Source organism: Rana temporaria, chromosome 1 (assembly GCF_905171775.1).
Source record: "Rana temporaria chromosome 1, aRanTem1.1, whole genome shotgun sequence".
In the NCBI taxonomy this organism is placed as follows: domain Eukaryota; kingdom Metazoa; phylum Chordata; class Amphibia; order Anura; family Ranidae; genus Rana; species Rana temporaria.
In genome coordinates, this window is record NC_053489.1 from 577,912,306 (window position 1) to 577,937,488 (window position 25,183).

The following is a 25,183-nucleotide window of genomic DNA, read 5'->3' on the forward strand; positions in this document are numbered from 1 at the left end:
GGAAGCGACGGAGAGGATGCATCTCGTAAACCGTAAGTACTGCTCATATTTTAAAACAACTAGCCGATTCCCCTAGACAAAACGAGCATTCATCTAAGGGGAAAATGTGTAATCTATGGGTGAACCTCCGCTTTAAGGACTATGTGAGGAAAGGAGGAAAAACAGCCAGGGATCTTTTTGTACAGAGGAAGGAAGTTGTCCCCTGTTGTTGGTCTTGATTCAATTTGAGCATCCCATAAATCCCTTCACCCATCCAAGTTGTTACCCCTTATAAAACATAAAAACAAAGCCAAGGGTCTGACTTCTTGTGTCTGGATGTCAGCGGAGAATGTGTGTTGTCTGGCATTGTGCTGCCTACATATGTCCTCAACACACACCAACTCACTAGTGTGATGTGAATTGGGCAAATAGACAACAATTGTTTTTGAAATTTCTTTGCCTTGAGCCTGCGTTCAACAAGCCCCTACTGTACCCAATAATTTATATGAGGAATCTCCAGTGATGGTCTCTCAGATCACTTAATTAACAGCAATGCAGTGGCCAATTACAGAGGCATTGAAAGGCCATGTATATCAAGACCTTGCAAACTAGGATATGTTGATAAGTAGCATTATATTTCCAGCAGTACAGAACCCAAAGTGGAACTTTTTTTTAATTTTGGATTGGGGCAGTGTGGTCTAAAGTCACTGACAGTTATATGTATAGCTGTCTATGCCGGGGGGGGATTTCCCTTTGTTCCTGTTGCAGCCACCACACAGGAAGCAAAGGGGGATATCAATGTGGACAGCAATAAACACATTACAGAGGTTCTAGCCCATGCCTACAGTAGTAAAATGAGGGCAAATCCCCTTATTGGGACCTAGTAAGCAATATTCATCTCATCCTAGCAAATGACACAGAACAGTGCATAAACTTATTCAGAAAGGCAATGCATAGGGCAATGATGCAACACAGAGCAGCCAATCAGAAATAATTATTGGTTTCTGGGAATTATTGTAATTGTCTTTACAATACCTTACTAAATAAGGTGGTGCAGAGGTATATGTGATATGCTGCCCAGTTAGGAGACAGGTAATGGAATTCTTCGAACTACTGCCAATGGATTTCATGCCAATTGTTTGAACACATGTATCAAAGAGTTATTGATCTGTGACTGACGTAAACTCTATTTACCTTGTTTGATCTTTAGGAGACATTTTATTAAACGTCAATGGCATAGATCTAACTGGAGTGAGCCGTAGTGAAGCTGTGTCGTTGTTAAAAAATCCTTCCTCCTCATGTGTGGTTCTGAGAGCCTTGGAAACAAAAGAATACGAGCCAGAGGAAGACTTAAGCAACAACTCCCTGTCGATGGACTCGGTCCAGAATAGCTTTGAGAGCAGAGAATGGTCACCAGTCTGGGTCATGTGGCTCAAGCTGCCTCGGTAAGTTAAGATATCACATCCCATCTCCTACAGGAGAGTAGGCGGAAAGATTTATGTTTCTTGGGCTGTTCCCTCTACTGGGTTTATTATTCTCTATGGTGATGTGTCCTAATTAAAGACAGATTTGGCTTTAGGACTTTGCAAAGAGTATGTTTTGTTTTTCTAATTGGATGTATACAGGGCCTCAGCTAAGACCCTGCACAGGAAACACTAGAGCTATTCATAAGAAGCTCTAAATTAATAAGACATTGATTGCATCCCTTTATCATTGTTCTTAGTTGTCAGCTCACTTACATGTTTCTGCATTGATTACTGCCTATGAAATAGTTTTTGTAGATCTAAAATCATTGATATTCATGATAATCATTGCATATATGGACAGCGCCAGACTTTTGTATGCATTCATTATTATCTATCAATCGACCATTATGGAAAATCTAAATGTGCAGTAATTGTATTGGCACCCCTGCGCAGTTATCTTGCAGGTTTTCTTTTGTCCTCTAAAATATGGTAGGTAAGGGTACAACTGTTACATTTCAGGCAGCCTGAGACCTAGCCTGTGTTGTGATAGGTGGCTTCATTATTCCCCCGACAGCTAGATTTAGGTCAATAACTGTCCTTGCAGTGACAATATTGTGACTGTACATCAAGTGCTGCTGGTATGTATAAATATGCAGGAAAATTTAGATTTTTTTATCTTTTTTTATTGCATGTTCTAAAACATATTGTGTAGCATTCAAAAAGTTGCAATCCCTTTTTGCTTCCTGGCTTATTTATTTTATATGTGAATATTATGTGCCATGTCTGCAGCTCTCACAGCAGACATTAAGCTCAGCTTGACCTTTGTGGTTAGAGGTCAATACTCCAGGGATCGCTATTTAGGATAACTCTGAATGAACCCGTGGGTCGTGCTAGTGATGTGTAGATTTATTATTTTATGAAAATCTGCCAGAGTAATGAGTGGACAAAGAGTAACCTGTTAGATTAATAGTCGGTCTGAGCACTTAGAACTGGAGCCGCAGAGCATTTTGCATCAAGCTGCAACATCACTTACTGCATGCTAAAAATGGAATATCAAACAATATATTGCTTAAGTCATTGGAGAGACAAATATCTCCATAATTCCTCATCAATTTAGCTAGTAATGTGTTTGTTGGCATCATGCACATAGGGCATCTGAAAAGGCCCCTTTGAACATCACAATTGCTGGCAGAAAAATGTAGCAAAAAGATGCTCTAAAAGTGTTAATCTTAGTATAGCGTTTGAGTATACTCGAAAAAGTATTCATACCCTTTTCCACATTTTGTCATGTTCCAACCAAAAATGTATTTTATTGGGATTTTATGTGACAGGTCAACACCAAGTGGCACATAATTGTAAAGTCGAAGGAAAATGATAAATGGTTTTCAACATTTTTCAACATTTTTAAATTAAATAAATACATGAAAAGTGTGGTGTGCATTTGTATTCGCCCCCCCCCCCCCCCCGCGTCAATACTTTGTAGAACCACCTTTCAGTGCAATTGCAGCTGCAAGTCTTTTTGGGGACAGCTTTGCACATCTAGAGATTACAATTTTGTGTCCATTTGCAAAATAGCTCAAGCTCTGTCAGATTGGAGGGAGAGCGTCAGTGAACAGCAAATTTCACATCTTGACCCAGATTCTCAATTGGATGTAGGTCTGGACCATCACTGGACCATTCTAACGTGTAAATATGCTTTAATCTAAACCATTCCATTGTAGCTCTGGCTATATGTTTAGGGGCGTTGTCTTGCTGGAATGTGAACTTCCGCCCCAGTCTCAAGTATTTTGAAGGTTTTCTTCTAAGATCGCCCTGCATTTGGCTCCATCCATCTTCCCATCAACTCTGACCAGCTTCCCTGTCCCTGCTGAAGAAAAGCATCCCCACAACATGATGCTGCCACCACCATGTTTCACAGTGGGGATGGTGTGTTCAGGGTGATGTGCAGTGTTAGTTTTCTGCTACACAGCGTTTTGCTTTTAGGCCAGAATTTTAAATTTTGGTCTCATCTGACAAGAGCACCTTCATCCACATGTTTGCTGTGTCCCCCTCATGCTTTCTGGCAAACTGTTTTTTTTTTCAACAATGGCTTTCTTCTTGCCACTCTTCCATAAAGGCCAGATTTGTGGAGTGTATGGCTAATAGTTGTCCTGTGGACAGATTCTTCCACCTGAGTTGTGGATCTCTGCAGCTCCTCCAGAGTTACTATGGGCCTCTTGGCTGCTTCTCTGAATAATGCTCTGCTTGTCCTCCCTGTCAGTTTAGGTGGACGTCCATGTCTTGGTAGGTTTGCAGTTGTGCCATACATACTCTTTCCATTTTCGGATGATGAATTGAACAGTGCTCCATGAGATGTTCAAAGCTTGGGATCTTTTGTTATAACCTAATGCTGCTTTAAACTTCTCCACAACTTTATCCCTGACCTGTCTGGTGTGTTCCTTGGCCTTCATGATGCTGTTTGTTCACTAAGGTTCTCTATCAAACCTCTGAGGGCTTCACAGAACAGCTGTATTTATACTGAGATTAAATTACACACAGGTGAACTCTATTTACTAATTAGGTGACTTCTGAAGGACATTGGCTCCACTAGATTTTATTTAGGAGTATCAGAGTAAAGGGGGCTGATACTTTTCACATATTTAATTGAAAAGCATTTATCATTTTCCTTCCACGTCACAATTGTGTGCCATTTTGTGTTGGTCTGTGGGGTGATCTTAAGAGGGCTTAGCGCAAGGAGATGCCCTCGCAATCTGACAGATTTGGGGTGTTTTTGCAAAGAAGAGTCAAGATGTGCCATGCTGATAGACTCATACCCAAAAAGACTGAGTGCTGTAATGAAATTAAAAGGTACCTCAAAAAAGTATTAGTTTAATCTTTATCTTTGTCTAATTTTTTTACATTACAGAAACCTGACATTTTAACAGGGGGTGTGTAGACATTTTATATCCACTGTATGCTTTTTTTTTGCATTTAAGTCTAAATATGAGATCTGAGGTCTTTTTGACCCCAGATCTCATATTTAAGAGGACCTGTCATGCTTTTTTCTATTACAAGGGATGTTTACATTCCTTGTAATAGGAATAAAAGTGATCCATTTTTTTTTCAGTGTAAAAAATAATAAAATAAATAAAAATAAATAAGAAAACAACAAAAACTATTTTTTAAAGCACCCTGTCCCGACGAGCTCGTGCGCAGAAGCGAACGCATACATGAGTAGCTCCTGCATATGAAAACGGTGTTAAAACCACACAAGTGAGGTATCACCGCAATCGTTACAGCGAGAGCAATAATTCTAGCCCTAGACCTCCTCTGTAGCTCAAAAGATGCAACCTATAGAATTTTTTAAACGTCGCCTATGGAGATTTTTAAGGGTAAAAGTTTGACTCCATTCCACGGGCGCAATTTTGAAGCGTGACATGTTGGGTATCATTTTACTCGGCGTAACATTATCTTTCACAATATATAAAAAATCGGCCTAACTTTACTGTTGTCTTATTTTTTAATTAAAAAAAGTGATTTTTTTCCCAAAAAAGTGCGCTTGTAAGACCGCTGCGCAAATACGGTGTGACAAAAAGTATTGCAATGACCGCCATTTTATTCTCTAGGGTGTTAGAAAAAAAATATATATATATATATATATATATATATATATATATATATATATATATATAATGTTTGGGGGTTTTAAGTAATTTTCTAGCAAAAAAAGTGTTTTAGTCTTGTAAACGCCAAATCTGAAAAACAGCCAAGGTCCTTAAGTGGTTAATTTGCAATTAATTTTAATGGTTCAAAGAACCATGTTCACTTTATGAAATCTGGCCCTCTTTGAAAAAAGTTTGGACACCCCTGTCCTAGACGCAGATAAGATAACACTATTTAGCTTCTAGAAGCAGAAAAAAATGCTAATAAGAACTTCTAGGCGCTTAAAAAAACACTAGTGTACATGGAGCCTTAAAGCTCATTTTACTTAATTAACTCTTTTAGCCCCATTGCCTGTAAAGTTCCTGTGGGCTTGAGGAGAACAGATCAAGCAACACTTATTGAGGCCTTTGTGTATGGGGCCAGATAAAGGGGTGCATACAGTATGTTGAAGGTCTCATTTGAGCATTCCACTGGGGAATGCTTTTGAACGGATACATACACCAATGTGGTTTACATATTCATCTGTATGATCAGGGTAAAGCCTTTCTTGTAACTTATATAGTACATTATGATTAAAGTTCATTCAGTTATAATACTGTAAATTTTCATTAAAAGAGACTTCCATTACTAGAAAGGGATTCCATTCAACCAGCATCCAGCATAGAAAGAGTTGTACAGTAATTGCCTGACTGAGCCCAGATGTTCAGCACAATTTCCAGTAAAGAACTTGCTGTGTTCTTAGAACCTTTGGTTTTTATGCACTGTGTATATATTCTTTTTTTTTCATTCAGGAAGCAGCTGTGTGTTTGTAAATCAGATCCCACTCCAGTGAATTGTAAAAGTAAGCAATGTGTGTGCGTGGAGAGTCTTTGCTGCAAACTAAGCAGTTTAAAGCCTTTTTCATGACTAGTCTAAGAAAAAAATCATCAACGTATCACTTTCTCCTAACAGTGAGGAGCTCCTGATCAAAGACATTACATTCTCAATGATCTCTGCATCTCTCTTCTGTTCTTTATTCACAAAGGTATATTCACAAGTATTGTAAATAGGCAGCATTAAAGGGGATATCCAGGAAATATCTCTATGTAGTACTTACCTCCATTCTGTGCCTTCCGAGATACAGAGCTCTGAAAACTGGAACTGGAGGGCAAAAGTTCCATTGGCTCAATGTCTCTAGTCCATGCAATGAGTCTGGCAGCATAGAACTAATGGTATTGCTGGGCTCTCTGTACAGTTTTCATAGGGACATAACTTGCAAAAAGCAGCTTGAAGTGTAATTAAAATGTATGTATAGCCAAAACATCTTTCATTTTGCATACATTGGGGAAGAGTTAGATCGATTTTTCATTGCCATCTTTGACCCTGCTATATAGATTGACCCTTTATTTATACTGATGACCACTGTCATAGAGCACCAGTTCTCAAAAAGGATATCGGGGGAACTGGAGAAAGTGCAGAGAAGGGCAACCAAACTGATAAGAGGAATGGAGGAGCTCAGCTATGAGGAAAGATTAGAAGAACTGAATTTATTCACTCTTGAGAAGAGAAGAATTAGGGGGGATATGATCCACATGTACAAATATATAATGGGTCCATATAGTGAACTCGGTGTTGAGTTATTCACTTTACGGTCAACACTGAGGACAAGGGGGCACTCTTTACGTCTAGAAGAAAAGAGATTTCACCTCCAAATAAGGAAAGGTTTCTTCACAGTAAGAGCTGTGAAAATGTGGAACAGACTCCCTCCAAAGGTGGTTCTGGCCAGCTCAGTAGATTGATTTAAGAAAGGCCTGGATTATTTCCTAAATGTACAGAATATAACTGAGTACTAAGATTTGTAGGTAAAGTTGATCCAGGGTAAATCCGATTGCCTCTCGGGGGATCAGAAAGGAATTTTTTTCCCCTGCTGTAGCAAATTGGATCATGCTCTGCCAGGGTTTTTTGCCTTCCTCTGGATCAACTGTGGGTATGGAGTTGGGTAGATGGGATTGTACTGTGTTTTTTTTTTGTTTTTGTTTTTTTGTGGTTGGACTGGATCGACTTGTGTCTTTTTTCAACCTGACTAACTATGTAACTATGTAAATATGTAAAGAGATAGCAACAGAAAGTGAGGGAAAATACATAATTTATTGCTGTCACCATAATAAGAGGTGAAGGAATTGTTTCCAGTTGGGGACACTTGTTATGGTGACATCTTTTATAGAGGGGAATTCCCCTCAAATTGTAAAAAATTCCTTTCACTTCCTGTTGGGGCAGAAAGTAAAAGGAAATCTCCCCAGACAGCAAATAAATAAAATAACAGAAGTCATAAAGGGGTTGTAAACCCTTGGGTTTTTTCCCCTAATACATCCTATGCATTAAGGGAAAAAAACACCTGCCAGTGACCAGCCCCCTAGCCCCCCTGTTTTACTTACATGAGCCCTGGAATTTCCCACATCGGGACGCGCTGTCCCACGGGAGACGGGGGCGAGTCATACATTCGACGGCTATGGACGCCGAATGATGGACTCGGGAGTGCGCCTGCAACAAACTGCACAGTGGAGATAAGTATGGCATGTTTGTTTTTTTTATAATTGAGACTTTACAATCACTTTAAGTCTTTCCCTTCTGTCCAAAAGTAAAAGAAAAAGGCAATTTTTTTTCCTGTGTAGTCACCTCTTGGGTCAGCTTTGTCCAATAAGCAGAGAATTAAGTTAATTAGTTGTAAACCTCTGAAATGGAAAATGAACATAGCAATATTCCTGTATAGTTTGTACTTGTCTCAATCCAAAGCACCTAGTGTGTGTTCTGTCTCCTATATTGTTCCTCTGCCATCTGTATCACTCACTTCTGACAGGTAATGTCGTCAACACAGACTCTGGGAAGACGGCCCTGCCCCTCCTCCAGCACAGAGAAGGTGATTGACAGCCTCTGCTGTGCATAGTTTATTATGAGACAGTGTAGGGGGGAGTGTATCCATTCCCTTCATTCAGGTCTCAAATTACACTCAGCTCTCTTAACTATGCTATGCAGTGTCTGGTATCAGATCCCCATCTCCTTCCTGCTGGAGGTGAAATGTAGCCTTTGATATGTGTGTTTTAGAAGGCTGTAGAAAGGAGAGAGCTGCAGATAAACAGGTACAGGCCAGTCACTTCACTGGGTATACAGTATGTAAGGTTTTACAACCACTGTAAAGTGGTTGTAAACCCTAGGGCAAAATAAAAAAAACCTGCAAGACAAAGGCATAATGAGCTAGTATGCATAGCGTACTAGCTCATTATGAATTACTTACCTGAAATCGAAGCCCCTGCAGCCGTTCTCGTACACATCGCTCCCGAAGTTACTTCCGGGTACCGTGGGCTCCGGCACTGTGATTGGCTGGAGCCACGATGACGTCACTCCCCCGCATGCACGCGGGAACCGCCAGTAATGACACACTCACTGGAGCAATGACACATGCAAAACATCGGCATATGCAAAACATCGGTACATGCAAATACAGGGGATATCTCCTTAACCGCTCAGGTTTAGGAGATATCCAGGGTAGCTACAGGTAAGCCCTATTATAGGCTTACCTGTAGCAAAAAGTGTGTTGTAAGGGTTTACAACCACTTTAAGAAGCTCTTAAACTGAACCAGGAAACACAAAGTGACCTTCCTGGCTATTTAGTTTAGCAGATGTGCGTGAATCACAAAAATTGATGACCAGAATTACAAATTGTTTTAGAGGTATGCATTTCATAAGTCTATGTTGTCTAAATGGCAAACCACTTAAATATAAACCAAGGAACATCAATTTCAAATAAAAGAGGAGTAAAGGAAAGGCAATCATGAAGAATAAAATACACAGCAGAAATGGAAACATATTTTATGATTAACGTTGCTTACAGACTTGCAATGATCTGGCAGAGCAACACAAGAGCATGTCACCCCCATCCTGCAGTAAAATGTTTATTGCTATATACAGTCTGATGGAATGGGTATGGTATAAATAATGCTGAGGATAAATATTGTTACAGCTTTCACTCCTCTCATGTTCGTAGTGGTGGGGAGTAGAGCACTTTACCCACTGACCTAAAGCAGTCCTTGTTATGTGTTTGTAAAAGGAAGTGACCCTGGAAGACTTTCATATGCACATTGTGTCTGTTGTACACCCTCATATCATTTAGGTGTGTGTGATCTACTTTGACTTTATATATACTAATTTAATAAAGAAAATCTCTATTTTTAAATAATGCACCTTTTCTATGGAAGCTTGAGACAGACTGTATTGCCCTAACCCATCTACCTGGATGCAATGCCTAAATTCAATGGCAAATTTAAAGCCAAGCCACCTTTTTGGCTTAATTAAAATGTTACTAAACCCAGTAATATGAAAATAGTTTATCCGTACAGTTTCTTCAGTGCAGAGTGTTCAGAAAGGTAGAGATTTTCAGCCTGTATACACGCCCACATGTGTGATGTCACTATCATGTGACCTGGCTATCTCTGAGTACAAGAAACTGTTCTCTCCAGCATAAAAGACACAACTGAGCATGTGCAGGTTGAGGTTGGCTACCTTACCTATTCTTTCCAAGGTAGGCATATAGAATAAAACAGCCCTTTTACACCATGCAGAGGAGTAACCCCTAAAGTTACACAGTGAGTATAACAAGCATGCTATTCTGGGGGGCGTGGCTTGCACGCGATCGTGATGGTCGCTTGAGCAGACAGCTCTGACAGGAATCCAGGGATAAAGCAGCAAGACGATCATTTCACTGCATATTAGCAGCCATCACAGGGTACACTGCTTGAGTGGAGCACACCCGATGCTGTCCCGCAAGTTCTTAGGACAAAAGACGCCCTAAAAAGCTCACAGACTTCTTTGAAATGCCAGTCACGGCGGGGACACAGAAGCAAGATGGCGCCGGCGGACCTAAAGTACAGACGCCTTCCTATACAGATCTCCCGGAAGAAGATCCAGTCCCCTGGGACCCTGAGCCTCCCTCGGTACACACAGAGGAATCTCCCCCACACAGCCCGTCTTCCCACAGCCCGGCTAAAGCGCGGATGAGGATTGACTCAACCGCCCAGGCCTCAGTCACGGATGTGGCGCAGCTCTGCCAGGACCAGGTAGGCCTCAATGCAGCGTCCTCTTTCGCCAACCTATCCCACTTCTGGCCAGCTGGTCCTAGATACAACCATGAAGGACATGCTCCTTTCCCTCCAATCATTTTCTGTCATGATTAATAACCTCTCAGCAGAAATGAAGGGGCTGGGGAAGAGAGTCCATTATGTGGAGAACAAGGTGGATGAATACACAACCACTGTAAATGATCTTGTGGAGGCTTACAAGGACCAAGCAGAGGATACAGACTGGATGCGGGCAAAAATCGCAGACCTTGAGGATCGCTCAAGGAGAAATAACCTTAAACTGAGAGGGGTCCCCGAATCCATTACCCCAGCTGAGTTTCAAAAATGTGCGGGTGATATGATAGCGACGCTGCTACCAGAGGTGTCTCCGATTGAACGAATGATTGACCGCATCCACCGCATCCCTAAGCCCAAGCACTTAGAAGCATCTATACCTCGAGATGTTCTCATGAAGATCCATTTTTTCCCCACAAAGAAGAAATTGTTGGCAAAGGCCAGATCCCAGCCGGAGCTTCCTGCACCATACAAGGCGATCCATATGTACGCAGATCTATCACAGTATACTCTAAATATGAGAAGACAGCTGCCAAAGCTCTGAACAACCATAAAATTCCGTATAGGTGGAGACACCCCACCACACTGGTGATTACCAACAATGGGACGACTACCATAATTTCCAGGCCTCAAGACGGACTACAGCTACTACATTCATGGGGCATAATCCCTGAGCTATCTAGTGAAGAGAGCAAAGCTATGGAGGGGGCACGCTTCGGGAAAAGCAAGCGCCCGGAGTACCATATCCCTAATGGACACTGAAAACAATGGAACGCTATATATTTTTTTTTCCATTGCAACGCCATACCCTGGATGTCTGTCCTGCATCGTTTTACTTTTTGAACGCTACCCCCACAAATTGTCGGTTTAATTGTTACACCCGACACTTGTCGTTTACGCTACATTTGGTTTAGCACTACTTGCTATTCCACGGCTGTGGGATAGAGTTTTGTTTGTTCGTATCCTGAGAGCGTACCTTGTATTTGGAGTACAGTATTCCGAGCTCTATTCTAGTCTTTTATTGTTTCATGTTTTCTTTTTCCTTTTTCTTGTTATTTTGTTCATACAGTGGTGAATAGTGCCAAGTACATATTTTCCTTACCAGAACTGCCAGATTCCAGAGAATACCAATGAATACCACCATTTCTCCAAGTGTCGACAACTTTCTTGGTCAGTGAGTATTATCTCATATCACCCACCACAGGGACCAATACACCTTTACAATGTCCATTAACTTTGTCACGATTATTGTGAAAGGACTAAACCACCCGGCTAAACGAGTTTCCCTGTGGAAAACTGTAATCTCCCACAGCTGCGATGTACTTTGCGTACAGGAAACACACTTTGCTAATGGGGCAGTCCCACAATGCCATCATAAATCTTTCCCACATGTCTTCAAGGCTGACTATTCTAAGAAGCAAAGGGGAGTCTTGATTGCCATTCGTGACACTCTGTCCTTCCAGCTGCTGTCCTGTACAGTAGACCCTGGTGGAAGGTTTATTATCTTAGTATGCACGTTGGACAATGTCACATACACCCTGGCAAATGTGTGTACGCACCAAATCACGGACAATTGCAATTTCACAAATTGAAGAAAATCCGGGAGTTACAGAAAGGCCACCTGCTAGTGTGTGAGGACTCTAATTTGGTACCTGACGTTGCCATTGATTCGTCTTCCAGCCCTAAAAGGCTGATGTCTCCCCTAACATCTTTTCTTACAGGGAATGATCTGTTTGACATATGGTGGTGGGGGTGTTGTCACGCGACCAAGAGGGACTATACATACCTTTCCCCACGCGACAACACCTATTCCAGAATTGATCTGTTTGTATCAGACCAATGGTTATTGCAGAATGTACTGGAAGCTCGCATCCACACTATCACCTGGTTGGATCACGCCCCCGTTAGTATTAAATTGGATAACAACACCTCTAAGCAAAATTCATATGTATGGCGCATCAACAACTATTTAATGCAAAATCCAGATAACGCAACGTTTCTTACCCAAAAATTTGATGATTTTTTCTCAAACAATATAGGATCAGTGTCCGACCCAGAGGTATTGTGGAATGCTCATAAATCCGTCACCTAACCTCCAATCCAAACTGTTTAAGCTGAGACATGATCTACGCTCCCTGCTTCTCGAATCTTACAAATTCAATCTAAGGAAGCTAAAAGCTACCTCGTATACATCCAATAATAAAGCGGGAAAAATGATGGCTAGCCATATCAGAGGTCATAGACTAAAAACTAGAATTGCCTATCTCTATCATCCAACCTCCCGGGAAAAACTCATTAACCCCCAGGCCATTGCTGATGTCTTTAGTTCGTATTACAGTGACTTGTATAACCTCAAATTGGACATTGACACTCACCAACCAACACATGAGGAAATTCAAGCTTTCCTCGATCATGTTACACTACCTAGACTATCAGAAGTCCATCTTGAGCAGTTAAACTTTACAGAATCTGAAATTCTTAAAACCATAGATAGTCTGCCTTCATCCAAATCTCCTGGCCCAGATGGGTACACAGGAGAATATTTTAAACTGTTCAAATGCTTACTAGCTCCCCACTTGACAACATTGTACAATAACTCCGTCTCCTCCTCTTCCTTCCCAAACAAAATGCTGTCGGCCCTTGTAATTACGCTGCCCAAACCTAGTAAAGAGCCCACCTCCCCTTCCAACTTCTGATCCATATCTTTGCTTAACATTGATCTTAAATTATACGCCAAACTAATTGCAAATAGGCTTGTTAACATTCTCCCCGAACTGATCCACAGAGACCAAACTGGTTTTACCAAAGGACGTCAAACTTCCAATGCTACCAGAAGGCTGATAAATGTTATACATAGTATGAATTTGACAGGAAAGCCTTCTCTGCTTCTTTCTTTAGACGCAGAGAAGGTGTTCGACAGGGTTAATTGGACCTACCTGACTCTGACACTTAAAAAATTTGGATTTGTGGGACCTATTCTTAACGCCATATTAGCCCTTTACACCACTCCCACAGCACAAGTCTTCACTTCTAATCTTCTTTCTAAACCATTCCACATATCCAACGATACCCGACAGGGCTGCCCATTATCCCCCTTGATTTTTAATATGATTATAGAACTCCTAGCTGAAAATATCAGGTCAAATACCAAAATATCTGGAGTTACTATAGGAAACCAAGGGCCAAATCCTCAAAAAAGATACAACGGAGTAACTGCTGTTACTCCGTCGTATCCCTGGTCCTAACTATGGAACTGATCCACAGAATCAGTTTCCCATAGTTAGGACGAAGATCCGGCATGTGTAATTGAATTACACTGCCAGATCTTAGGATGCAGTACCGCATCCGCCGCTGGGGGCATTTTGCGTCGAAATGCCGCCTCGGGTATGCAAATTAGGACTTACGGAGATCCACGAAGCTTTTCAGCTTCGTTTTTTCTCCGTAAGTTTCATTTTGCAAACGCAAAATTAGGGCTGCTTTTACAAGGTGTAAACTGTTTACACCTTGTAAAAACAGAACTTTCTTGCTCGCGACGCAATTTTTTTAAAATTTGAATTTTTTTTTTTGGCGCCGTATCTTTTTTTTTACCCGACGCAACTTTATTGTCCCGTCGCAATCCACAAAGCCCGACGTAACGTAATTTCGCGCTATGCACGTCGGGAAAATGACGTCACGAGCATGCGCAGTACGGCCGGCGCGGGAGCGCGCCTCATTTAAATGGTAATCGCCCCCCTGGAGAAGAGGAACGCCTTGCGCCGGCCCGATTTAAGTTACACCGCTCAAAATTTCTAGGTAAGTGCTTTGTGGATCGGGCACTTAGTTAGAGATTTTGCGGCGGTGTAACTTAAATGGAAAAAGTTACGTTGCGCCATTTTTTTGAGGATTAGGACCTTAGTCCATAAAATTTGCTTATTTGTGGACGATGTTATTTTATTGATATCCAGTCCCTTCTCTTCTCTACAGGAAGTCCAAAACGTTTTATCATGGTTTGGAAAAGTCTCATTCTACAAGGCAAATACTTCCAAATTGTCCATCCTTGACATTGGAATTGACGCTGTGACTTGTAATTTACTTCAACACCGATTTCCTTACACTTGGGCGGAAACTAGCATCCCATATTTAGGCATCCACCTCACTAGGACCACTAAATCGTTTTACGAATACAACTACCTTACCTTTAAAAACAAGTTGCAGACCGATCTTCACAAACTGAGTAAACACAAATTCTTTTGGTGGGGCAGACTATCTGCTTTCAAAATGATTCACCTCCCGCAAGTTCTCCCACAATGGTAGTTTCCATTAAAACGTGGCTTAAACTTTTGGCGTCCAAGAAGTTCACGGATCCAAACGTCAGTGTAAAGATCCCTTTCCAATCGTTGCACCTTATCATTGAACATGTTCCAATTGCTTCTTGGTGCAGAAAGGGCATCAAATATATACACGGATTATACTCGAATGGTAGCCTCAAATCCTTCCAATCTGTACAGTCCGAATTTGACTTACCTCATACAAGCTACTTCCAATATGCACAAATAGTGCATTGTTTACAAAGTTTGGGCAATCTTTGCCAGTACATTCACACATTGGCCTGGGCATTCTTGACCTCACCAGTACAACAGAAAAAAGGTATTTCCCTATTTTACAATCTGTTACAACAAAAGCGTATTTTCACGAAATCCTCTTCCCATCTACTTTGGGAAAAGGACCTACAGTGTTCCTTTACACCTGACCAATGGCACACTGCTTGTAAAGCCAATCAATCAGCTTCTAAATGCACTTCCCTGTTGGTATCTTATACCTGTGGTGCTGTCCAAATTCGATTCCCAAACCTCTAACACATGTTGGAGACTATGTAACGCCAAAGGGGACATGTTACACATATTATGGAGTTGCCCCAAACTTACCACCTATTGGGCTAAAATTTTCAATATAATCTCTGACCTGACGCAGTCGCAGGTAACACACTGACCCAGCTTTAGCACTACTGTCTCTGGGGATTGACAAATTCCCAGCCAACCTCCGGAGAACTATCACTCACTCTTGGCAGCTAGATTGTCGATCACGAGGAAGTGGAAAGACTCTAGTCCGCCATCTGCCTGTGATACTATTGACCTGACCAACTTTCACAACACGTATGAACAGATTTTAGCATCATCCCTGGGTTCTTTGCACACATACACGAACCACTGGGCTCCCTGGAATTTCTGGTATGATAACTTGGCATGACTCACTTAAGTTTCTTTGACTTTAGGATGTTTAACCCTCAATGAGGTGGAGGACACCTCCCAGACACTATGAGTCCCCTCAGGGGTGTTTGGGAGGATTGAGTCCTTCAGATCTACTGTTATTGTTATGATTTTGAATCTACTCTACAATTCTCTAGGCAATTCTTTACCGGATGTAAGCGAATGTTTGCTATGTTCACTTTATCTGCCTAGGAATTTGTCTCTGTACTCGCAAATGTATACTGTTTCACCTCATGTACGATGTTTCGCACTGGCTTATTATCTACTACTGTATAATTTTAAATTATTAATAAAAATCCAGGGCTTTTTTTCAGGGGGAACTTGGGGGAACTCAGTTCCACCACCTCTGGCTCAGACCCTTTGGTGCCTGCTCACTACAATCACTTGTAAACACAGAAGTCTGGTTTCTGTGTTTACAAGTGCCAGCTCTGCACTCTGTGTGTAACCCCCCTGAACTCTGCACTCTATATGTAATGCAATCCTGGTATTTAATGCACCTTTAAGACCCTTCTACTGTTTGTGAAATCTGAACGGGGTCGTGGTTGAGTTCCTGCACCTATTTTCTGAGAAAAAAAACTATGTAAAAATCTATTGAATAAAAAAAAAGCATGCTATTCTGCATATACAGACAGATTTTAATGTTGTGGGTTTAGTAACATGTTAATGACAGAGCAGAAATAAGTGGGTGTTGTACAGAAAGGCAACTACTAACTATAGATTTAAGGTTGTGGTCTGACATGTGGGCCTAATATGACCATTGAGCAATCAGGATATATATTGCCCACGCATATTTACCTTTTCATTTAGTACCCAGGGGCTTGTGTCTCTTGGTGCCCTTTGTGCTGGCAGAGTATTACAAATTTATTTCTAAACGGTTCTTTATCCTGAAATGTGGCATCTAACAACACAAAGGTAGAATATCAGCACTTTATGTTTGGATTTGTGGAGTTGGTCCATTGCATCCCCATTTTTTGCACCTATTCATACTTATAGAGTTCTTATGATTGCTGCACAGCAAAGTTTTTTAGCACTACCGCTGGTGATGAAATGCCTAGCCCACTCAGCTCTAGGAGGATGATAGGCAACTGTTACAACTTACAAGACTTTTTTTAAATGAATCTTCAAGAGGCAATTCATCCCAGAAGGGTTTAGCAACCTGGCTCAATTACAGCATTGCACAACTCTGCGGGTTTGATCTTAGAGAGAAATGATTAACAATCTCCTGGTTTGACAGGCTGTATAGAGATTAGAGTGAGACAAACAAAGCAAAGGTTCACAGGAGGTTTTAGAAGCGTAATCCTAAATGGCCGATATAAGGTTAGCCTGAAGATGGACTTCTGAAGAATTCTTCAACTAAACTACAACCACACTTTCATAAAGTGGTCAGCAGAATACAGACCAGGGTGGAAATCATTATCTTGTTCTTACTCCTCTTTTCCTCACCATCTATTCCAAATATAGATTTATCCATGCTCAACTAAATGCAAATGCTGCCCCTTCATATTTTTTGGTGTTAAGGCTGAACTCCAGGCAGATAGATAAAGCCTCCAATGCATATGGTAATGTGTTTATTAAAAAATCTGAAATGTATTTTTAAAAGCAGCTAGTGAACTGAACTTGTTATTAGCCTCTTGGAACAAACAGTATCGCAGTACTTAGACTGCTACTTAAAGGGGTAGCAAAGGAGCCAATTAGATGTGCTGCATGCATATGGAGCAGTGTGAGTAGAGGGTTGAATCATTGCTGCTCTGTCATGATCCAATCACATGTTGGGGGCCAGAAGCTAACCTAGTTTTATTGCTTAACTTAAGAATCCCTCCATTCAGATAAGCTCTACCTCCCTCCCGCTGCCATGCTGCTGGAGCCTCAAGCTGTAAAGGAACTCTGTGATGAGGGGGCTGTCATATCTAGTGGGGGAATCTCTGATGTAAAGCAGGGACTCTGATGAGAACAGTGGGGCATTTGATGTGATGAAAGAATTCTGCAATGGAGAGACTCTGATGTATTGGGGGGACCTCTGATGAGAAGGGGGGCTTCTGACATGATGGAATAACGATGCTATGCAGGGGCCTCTCATGTGATCGGGTTACACTGATGTGATAGGGACAGTGGCGGCTGGTGCTCATAATTTTTGGGGTGGCGCAAACAAACTGAAAACTCAAACGCAGTCACTGTGCCATCAAACGCAACCACTGTGCCATCAAACGCAACCACTGTGCCATCAAACGCAGCCACTGTGCCATCAAACGCAGCCACTGTTTCATCAAAGTAAAAAAGTGAAATTCAGCGCCAAACAATAAATACAAAAACAAATTATAAAAAGCTGCTCCTCATATACAATACTGATTGCAATAGTTGAAATGGATAAGTAGAGGGCGCTAGACCACAAAGTGATAAATCAATAAATCGCTAATATTCGTGATCATATGTATAATAATAATACAAAAGTAAATAATACAAAATGATTAAATTCAATAGTGTCTCTATGTCATAAGTCACTCTATGACATCAAGTCCCAACATTAAATAAGTGAAGTGTAACAAGTAGATGATTTGAATCTTATTTGCTGTAATCTTGCTTAAGTGAAAGTAAAATGCCACCACCACACTTGAATCTTCTTTACATCCAAAAATGTGCTGAAGAAAAATGGATGCGCTTACCAGAACGAGTTGACTACTTTAATGAAAAAGTTAGTCAAAATAGCTTATGCAGGATTGTGCCTGCACACATGCCGACAGGAAAGATTGATGTTAAACCTCGTCCCCAGGCGTTCCAAATAAGGATATATGAAAAAACCAATGGAGAAGTCAATAGTGTAATATTGCTTTAATAAAAACTTTTAAAAAACATAGGAAAAGCCAAAATGGCCTCTAACTGTATGGGTGCCTACCCGGCACTGGGGCTGCAGTCGTTTCACCGCCAGTATGCGGTACGAAAGTTTGGGTCGTCCGGGATCGTCGCTACCGCCGTAGCACAACCGTGAGTTCCCAGCTGCTAGCTCCACAGGTCGGGGAGCACGTCACGTGACCGGGTACCGCCTCCAACGTACGTTTCGTTGATTGAACGTCTTCAGGGGGGCGTGCCCGGTCATCAAACACAGCCACTGTGCCCATCAATGCCCGCCACTGCGCACATCAAATGCAGCCACTGTGACATCAAATGTAGCCACTGTGCCCATCAAGTGCAGCCACTGTGCCAATCAAATGCTGCCACTGTGCCCAACAAACGCAGCCATTGTGCCCCATCAAATGCTCCCACTGTGCACATCAAATGCTCCCATTGTGCCCATCGAATTCTGTCTCTGTGCCCCATCAAATGCTCCTATTGTGCCCATCGAATGCTGCCACTGTGCCCCATCGAATGCTGTCACTGTGCCCCATCAAATGCTCCCACTGTTCATCAAATGCTCCCACTGTGCCCCCCCGCCATCTGCCCACCCCTTACCCTGTCTTGGTGGGGCAGCGGGTGACAGCAACGGGTGGTGTCCTTCATATCCTTGATGTCTTCTCCCATCCTGATAGGCGTCCAATCACAGCGTCTGTTGTTTCAGCCAATCAGGTGATGGGTAACAGACCCAAGCACCTGATTGGAGGTTGGAGGAGAGGTGGTTCAGTGTTAGGAAAGTGAATATTCATTTGCTTTTCTAACACATCTGGGTGAACTGTGAGTGCCAAGCATGGCGCTCGCTGTTTACCTTTTTTGACTCCTATTAGAGCCTATGACTCTCTAATCAGGTGCTTCAAACACACCTCCCGCCACTGTAATTCAGGTGCCCGGAGCCCAAAAATGGGCAGTGGGCCTGAATAGGGGGTAGCAGCGGTGGCCATAGATAGATTCATGCAATGCATAAATCTATCTATTGGTGATAGAGGGGGTGGCAGGAGAGAGGGGGCGCCTTTATGGACACACTGCCACTGGATAGGGAGGTAAAAAGTAAAAAAGTAAAAAATATTGAATTTTTTTCAAAATTGTCGCTCTATTTTGTTTATAGCGCAAAAAATAAAAACCGCAGAGGTGATCAAATACCACCAAAAGAAAGCTCTATTTGTGGGGAAAAAAGGACGCCAATTTTGTTTGGGAGCCACGTCGCACGACCGCGCAATTGTCAGTTAAAGCGGTGCAGTGCGGAATCGCAAAAAGGGGCAAGGTCCTTAACCTGCATAATGGTCTGGGTCTTAAGTGGTTAAGCATTTATGGTGAACTGTATCGAATGGTTTTGCAAAATTAAAAAATTGTAATAGCTATTGCCTGGCGTGAAGTCAGTCCTATGTCCATACACATAAAATATATTAGACTCCAGCCAAACTGAAACCGGTATCATGGGCAGTGACTACTGTTATGCCCCGTACACACGGTCAGAATTTCTGAGTAGAAAAGTCTGATGTGTGTAGGCTCCATCGGACTTTTCCTGTCTGAATTTCAACCAACAAAAATTTGAGAGCTGGTTCTTACATTTTCCAACGGAAAAAATTCCAATCGGAAATTCCAATCGTCTGTAGCAATTCCGACGCTCAAAATTCTGACAAAACAATTTGACGCATGCTCGGAAGCATTGAACTTAATTTTCTCGGCTCATCGTAGTGTTGTATGTCACCGCGTTCTTAACGGTCAAAAGTTTAGAGAACTTTTGTGTGACCGTGTGTATGCAAGCCAAGCTTGAGCGGAATTCTGTCGGAAAAACCATCCAAGGTTTTTCCGACGGAAAATGTGATTGTGTGTACGTGTCATTATATGGCAATATGCCTAGTGTGTATAGTACAGTAACCACCAGCATTAGCTCCATTTTGACCCACCTTTTGTGTTTTCATTTTTTTCTATGGGGATATAGCCTAGAGCCTTGGGGCATATATGTGAAATAGATTCCAGCATTTACATTATTTTACTGATTTATGTGGTAGTTGTCCGTGCTGGGATTGTTTGACACATATGTTAATTACGTCTGGACGTTTATTAGTGACATTGTTTTTAACTCACTTGGTAATGGGATTGTGGTGTGATGGTAATGTGTAGCAATAACACAACATCATTTTGATATGAGGTTTCATTCCTCTTGAATATTTTGATAATAAAATGTATACATAAGCCATAATCTGAAAGCTTTGTTTGCCATTTTTTTAACCGCTGTGTCACCTTAGAGCCGGTTCACACTGGGGCGGCATGACTTCGGGTGCGACTCGGCAAGGCGTCCTGAAGACGACTTCAGAGGCGACTTGCAAAATGACTTCTATATAGAAGGCAATGCAAGTCGCCCCGAGTCGCCCCCGAAGTCGTACAAGAACCTTTTTCTAAGTCGGAGCGACTTGCGTCGCTCCTATTAGAACGGTTCTATTGAATAGAATGGGACGCGACTAGTCAGGCGGCTGAGTCGCTTGACGAGTCGCCCCAGTGTGAACCGGCTCTTACTGGTGGGCTCTACTCCTAGGTATAAGGTGTTTTTTTCTTTTGTGTTCGAGATAAAAGTAGTTTATATATCGAATATATTAAAATAATACAGAAAGTAGCAGATTCATTTTGTAGATTGATTATGAAATTACTCTCTATGCTTGCCCAGCATTTCTACATCTATTGTCTACATATAATTAAGTATGCAGAATTCAGTTTCCAAACCTATTGGCTGCCAAGAATATGTAGACTTGATTATCTCATACTATGAGGCCCAGCTTTATAGCATTTTGGAACTGCTCCAATCTGTTTGTGTTTTTTTTTTTTTTAAAAGCAAGCACTTTCCTATTCCAGATAAAGAGTATAGTCTGGAAATCCATCATGTTGTTTTAATCAGCATTACTGTAAGAGAATGATTTACTATATTATGCAGACCCTGTAAATGTTAGGCAGCACTAGGTCACATGGTCTGCAGTGGCCATACTATTGTTGGTGCTGGCATCGGCAAAGAACTGAAGGTTCATTTTGTGCATGCTGCTCTTAAATTCCCCTTTTTGTGCAAAGTCATTGGGTAAAGATGTTATTTATAAACCACAGTTCCACTGTCTTATTTTGCACTTTCTAACCAGAATTATCCATATGCTCCACTGTTCACGCAAAAGGGTTCATTAAAGCGGATCTCCACTCTAAAGTGGAGTCCCGCTGATCGGCACCCTCCCCCCCTCCGGTGTCACATTTGACACCTTTCAGGGGGGAGGGGGGTGCAGATACCTGTCTACAGACAGGTATCTGCACCCACTTCCGGCCCTACGATACGGGCAAAAGACGGGTTTTTTCCTCGTTTCCCGTCCGTCCCCCGTTGTATGCTGGGAACACTCGGCTCCCAGCACACAGCGGGAGCCAATCGGCGGGCGCAGCGCGACTCGCGCATGCGCCGTAGGGAACCGGGCAGTGAAGCCGGAGCGCTTCACTTCCTGGTTCCCTCACCGTGGATGGAGGGGGGAGCAGCAGGGTGACGAGCGATCGGCTCGTCATCTGCTGCGATCACCGCTGGACTCCAGGACAGGTAAGTGTCCTTATATTAAAAGTCAGCAGCTGCAGTATTTGTAGCTGCTGGCTTTTAATATGTTTTTTTAGTGGCACATCCGCTTTAACTAAAGGCAAAATAAGCTATGCAGGTGAATTTTCCCCAGAGCTTTCTGAATATGGTAATTTTTCACTTTGCAAACAAGACCTAATCATGTTTTTTACTTGCATATGATTGGATAACGGACGTCGGCAGTGCTTTACCCCATTCACTAATCTCTGGGGGAAATTCCCTTGCAAAGTGTGCTTTCATTGCAAAGTGAACTGTCTATTTGCATTTAGTAAATCACCCCTATAGTAGTATTATTATTATCATTATACAGGATTTATAATAGCACCAACAGTTTGTGCAGCACTATACAACGCTAGGGCAAACAGCACAATACAATTCAATACAGGAGGAATCAGAGGGCACTGCTCGTTGGAGCTTACAATCTAATGAGGTGCTGTAAGCTCCCTTTATCTGATACATTTTTATTGAAAATTTTCAAACACACAGAATCATACGACATAAGTATGAGAATGAAACCATCACAATATTTTAAGAATGGAAAAACCTAGAGAATAGGGTGGATGCATATTATTCCAATGTAACAATGATGAGCTACATTTCTCTAGAGCAGTGGTTCTCAACCTGGGGGTCGGAACCCCCTCGGGGATCGAATGATGATTTGCCAGGGGTCACCAAATCCTGGGCTGTTTCTGAAGCCCGTCCCTCTCTCCCAGCCCTTTTGCAGTCACAAAGCAGGGCTGTCCCTGGAGCCAGCAGCCGCCCATTTAGCCTCTTTGCAGCCGCTCATTCAGTTCACGGCATGGCTGGGGGGCAGAGACTAGAGGTCAGCCGACTGGTGAGGAATGTGAAGTGGGAGGGGCTGAAGGAGACCCTGATCTCCTGATTTCCTGAGGTGTCACTGCTACAAGACACCACACAGTCGGAGACACAGTGAAGCCGGAGACACAGTGAGTAACACTACCTGTGATTATAGTTCCCATTACAGTTCTCAGATCAGCAGATGACCTTGATCAAGAGCACTTAAGTTGGCTGATCAGAACTCTCCCCAGCATTGCCACTCATCCCATTCCCACCCACCAAGGAGTAAGAGATGGAATAAAAATAGAGAATACATAGAAGGGAGAGAAAAAGAGGGGGAGGAACAAAGAAAAATTAAGAGAAAGAACAAGAAAGATGGCTAAAGAGAGGAATGGGGGGCGCAAATTACTTGTCTTGCCTTGGGTGCTGACAACCCACGTTAAGAAAATAATTTTACTGTTAGGGGGCCCCACAACTTGTGAAATTCTTATTAAGGGGCCACAGTACTTTAAAGGTTGCGAACCACTGCTCTAGAGCAACTGTTATGTTATAGTGTGGTTAACTGTATTATAAACATGATATTTAAGCTAGAAAAAATAAGTACGGTAATAAGAAAGAAAAATATTTTTTATTATAAAAGGCAAGATAACAAGGTGCACATTAGGACCCGGAACCTCAGCATAAGAAGATATAGAGTGTTACTGGACATTTGCTCCATATTATCACGAGGGTAGCCACCTGCTATGGAATTTGACATGTGTACCTTCTTTGTAGGCCATCATTTGGTCATAGCAAAGAATGGTATCCATGTATTGCTTAACCTCAGAAATGTTTGGAAATAATGGGGATTTCCATTTCTTTGCAAGCAGGGTGATAGAATATGCAAGATAACATATCATTTGAGAAGGGAAATCTGCCAAATTTACGTTGAGCAACACTTTATTTAAAAAAATCCCTGTTAACGCAGATATGAGCTTAAAAACAGAGTTCCAGTAACTTCTAAAGCCTCGTACACACGATTGAATTTCCATCGGAAATTTCCGTTTGGTACAGAGAGGGGAGGGAGGAACCGGCGTCATCACATGACGCCGGTTTGTTTACAAGTGATTGCTCCGTCATTGGACGGAGCGATCACGTGGTAAACCGGCGCTATCAACGGGCATTTACCATGATCCGTGATGCACCGGGTCCTCTGGACCCGGCGGCCACGGACATTCCCGTGTGCGCGCCGCACTCCTCCCAGAGTTAAGCGACCGCCTTGTAGACGTATATCGTCTATAGGGCGGTGAGTAAGCGGTTAAGGGAGTGTTTGCATAGATCTCCCAGTGTGCTAACCACTTCTAGATCTTGGAAGGGATCATTTGGATAGATCTCCCAGCAAGCTAACTACTACTAGATCTTACAAAAAAGTGTTTGCATAGATCTCCCAGTGTGCTAACCACTGCTAGATCTTGGAAGGGATCATTTGGGTAGATCTCCCAGCAAGCTAACTACTACTAGATCTTGGAAGGCATTGTTTTAAATCAATCCCCCAACATGCTAACTACCGCTAGACTTAGAAGTAATTGTTTGCATAGACCTCCCAGCATGCTAACTACAGCTAGATCTTGGAAGGGATTAGTAAAATAGAATTCCCAAGACGCTAACTACTATTCGATTTTGGAAAAGATTGTGTACATAGCCTGATGTCTATTTGCTTTAATTTAAATCCCTGGAGCAGGAGTGTCAAACTGGTGGCCCTCCAGCTGTTGCGAAACTAAAAGTCCCATCATGCCTCTGCCTGTGGGAGTCATGCTTGTAACTGTCAGCCTTGCTTCATGGGAATTGTAGTTCCGCAACAGCTGGAGAGGCCGCCAGTTTGACACCTGTGCCCTAGAGTATTGGTATAGGATAGAAATGGGCCTGGACTTATAAAATGTAGAACAAATGAAAGTGAAGCAAAGGTGCATCTGTTTTCCACAGCAACTACTATTTTATTTTTATTTGAATCAATAAAGCTGATGGGCTAACATGCGATATAGCTCTTTATTTAGAGAGGTTTTGCTAAATTTTCATGAAACGCCACAATATGTGTTGCATTTAGGCAGCAAGACTCCTCTGGTTGATTTTAATTATCGTAGACTATATTAATACATCGCAGACATTCATTGAATAAGCCACTCTGGAAGCCAAAGAAGTCATTAGGGAGTGAAGGAGGCAGCTTATTGGATGTGATAGTTCAGTTCCAGTAGCTTCCAGTGGAGAATTAACCAATAATTGCCTATTTGCAGTGAATGGAATTTGAGATCTTTTTGTTTATGTTACAGGAAAGTTGAACATAAGGATGGAGGGATGACAAATGCAACATTATTTTGCATCTTTATACTAGCCAGCCAGTCAAAACATTTAGGGCCAGATTCTCATAGA

General features: G+C 42.1%; 1 protein-coding gene across 3 annotated transcripts in view; it reads left to right on the forward strand.

Moving 5' to 3' along the window:
* Positions 1-25,183, forward strand: part of LNX1 (ligand of numb-protein X 1) — a 282,181-nt gene that overhangs the window by 227,374 nt on the left and 29,624 nt on the right. For all 3 annotated transcript variants that reach the window (XM_040334850.1, XM_040334851.1, XM_040334852.1), the window contains one exon: positions 1,190-1,424. In XM_040334850.1, coding sequence (XP_040190784.1) covers positions 1,190-1,424 — 235 coding nt within the window. The remainder of the gene's footprint in view (positions 1-1,189; positions 1,425-25,183) is intronic.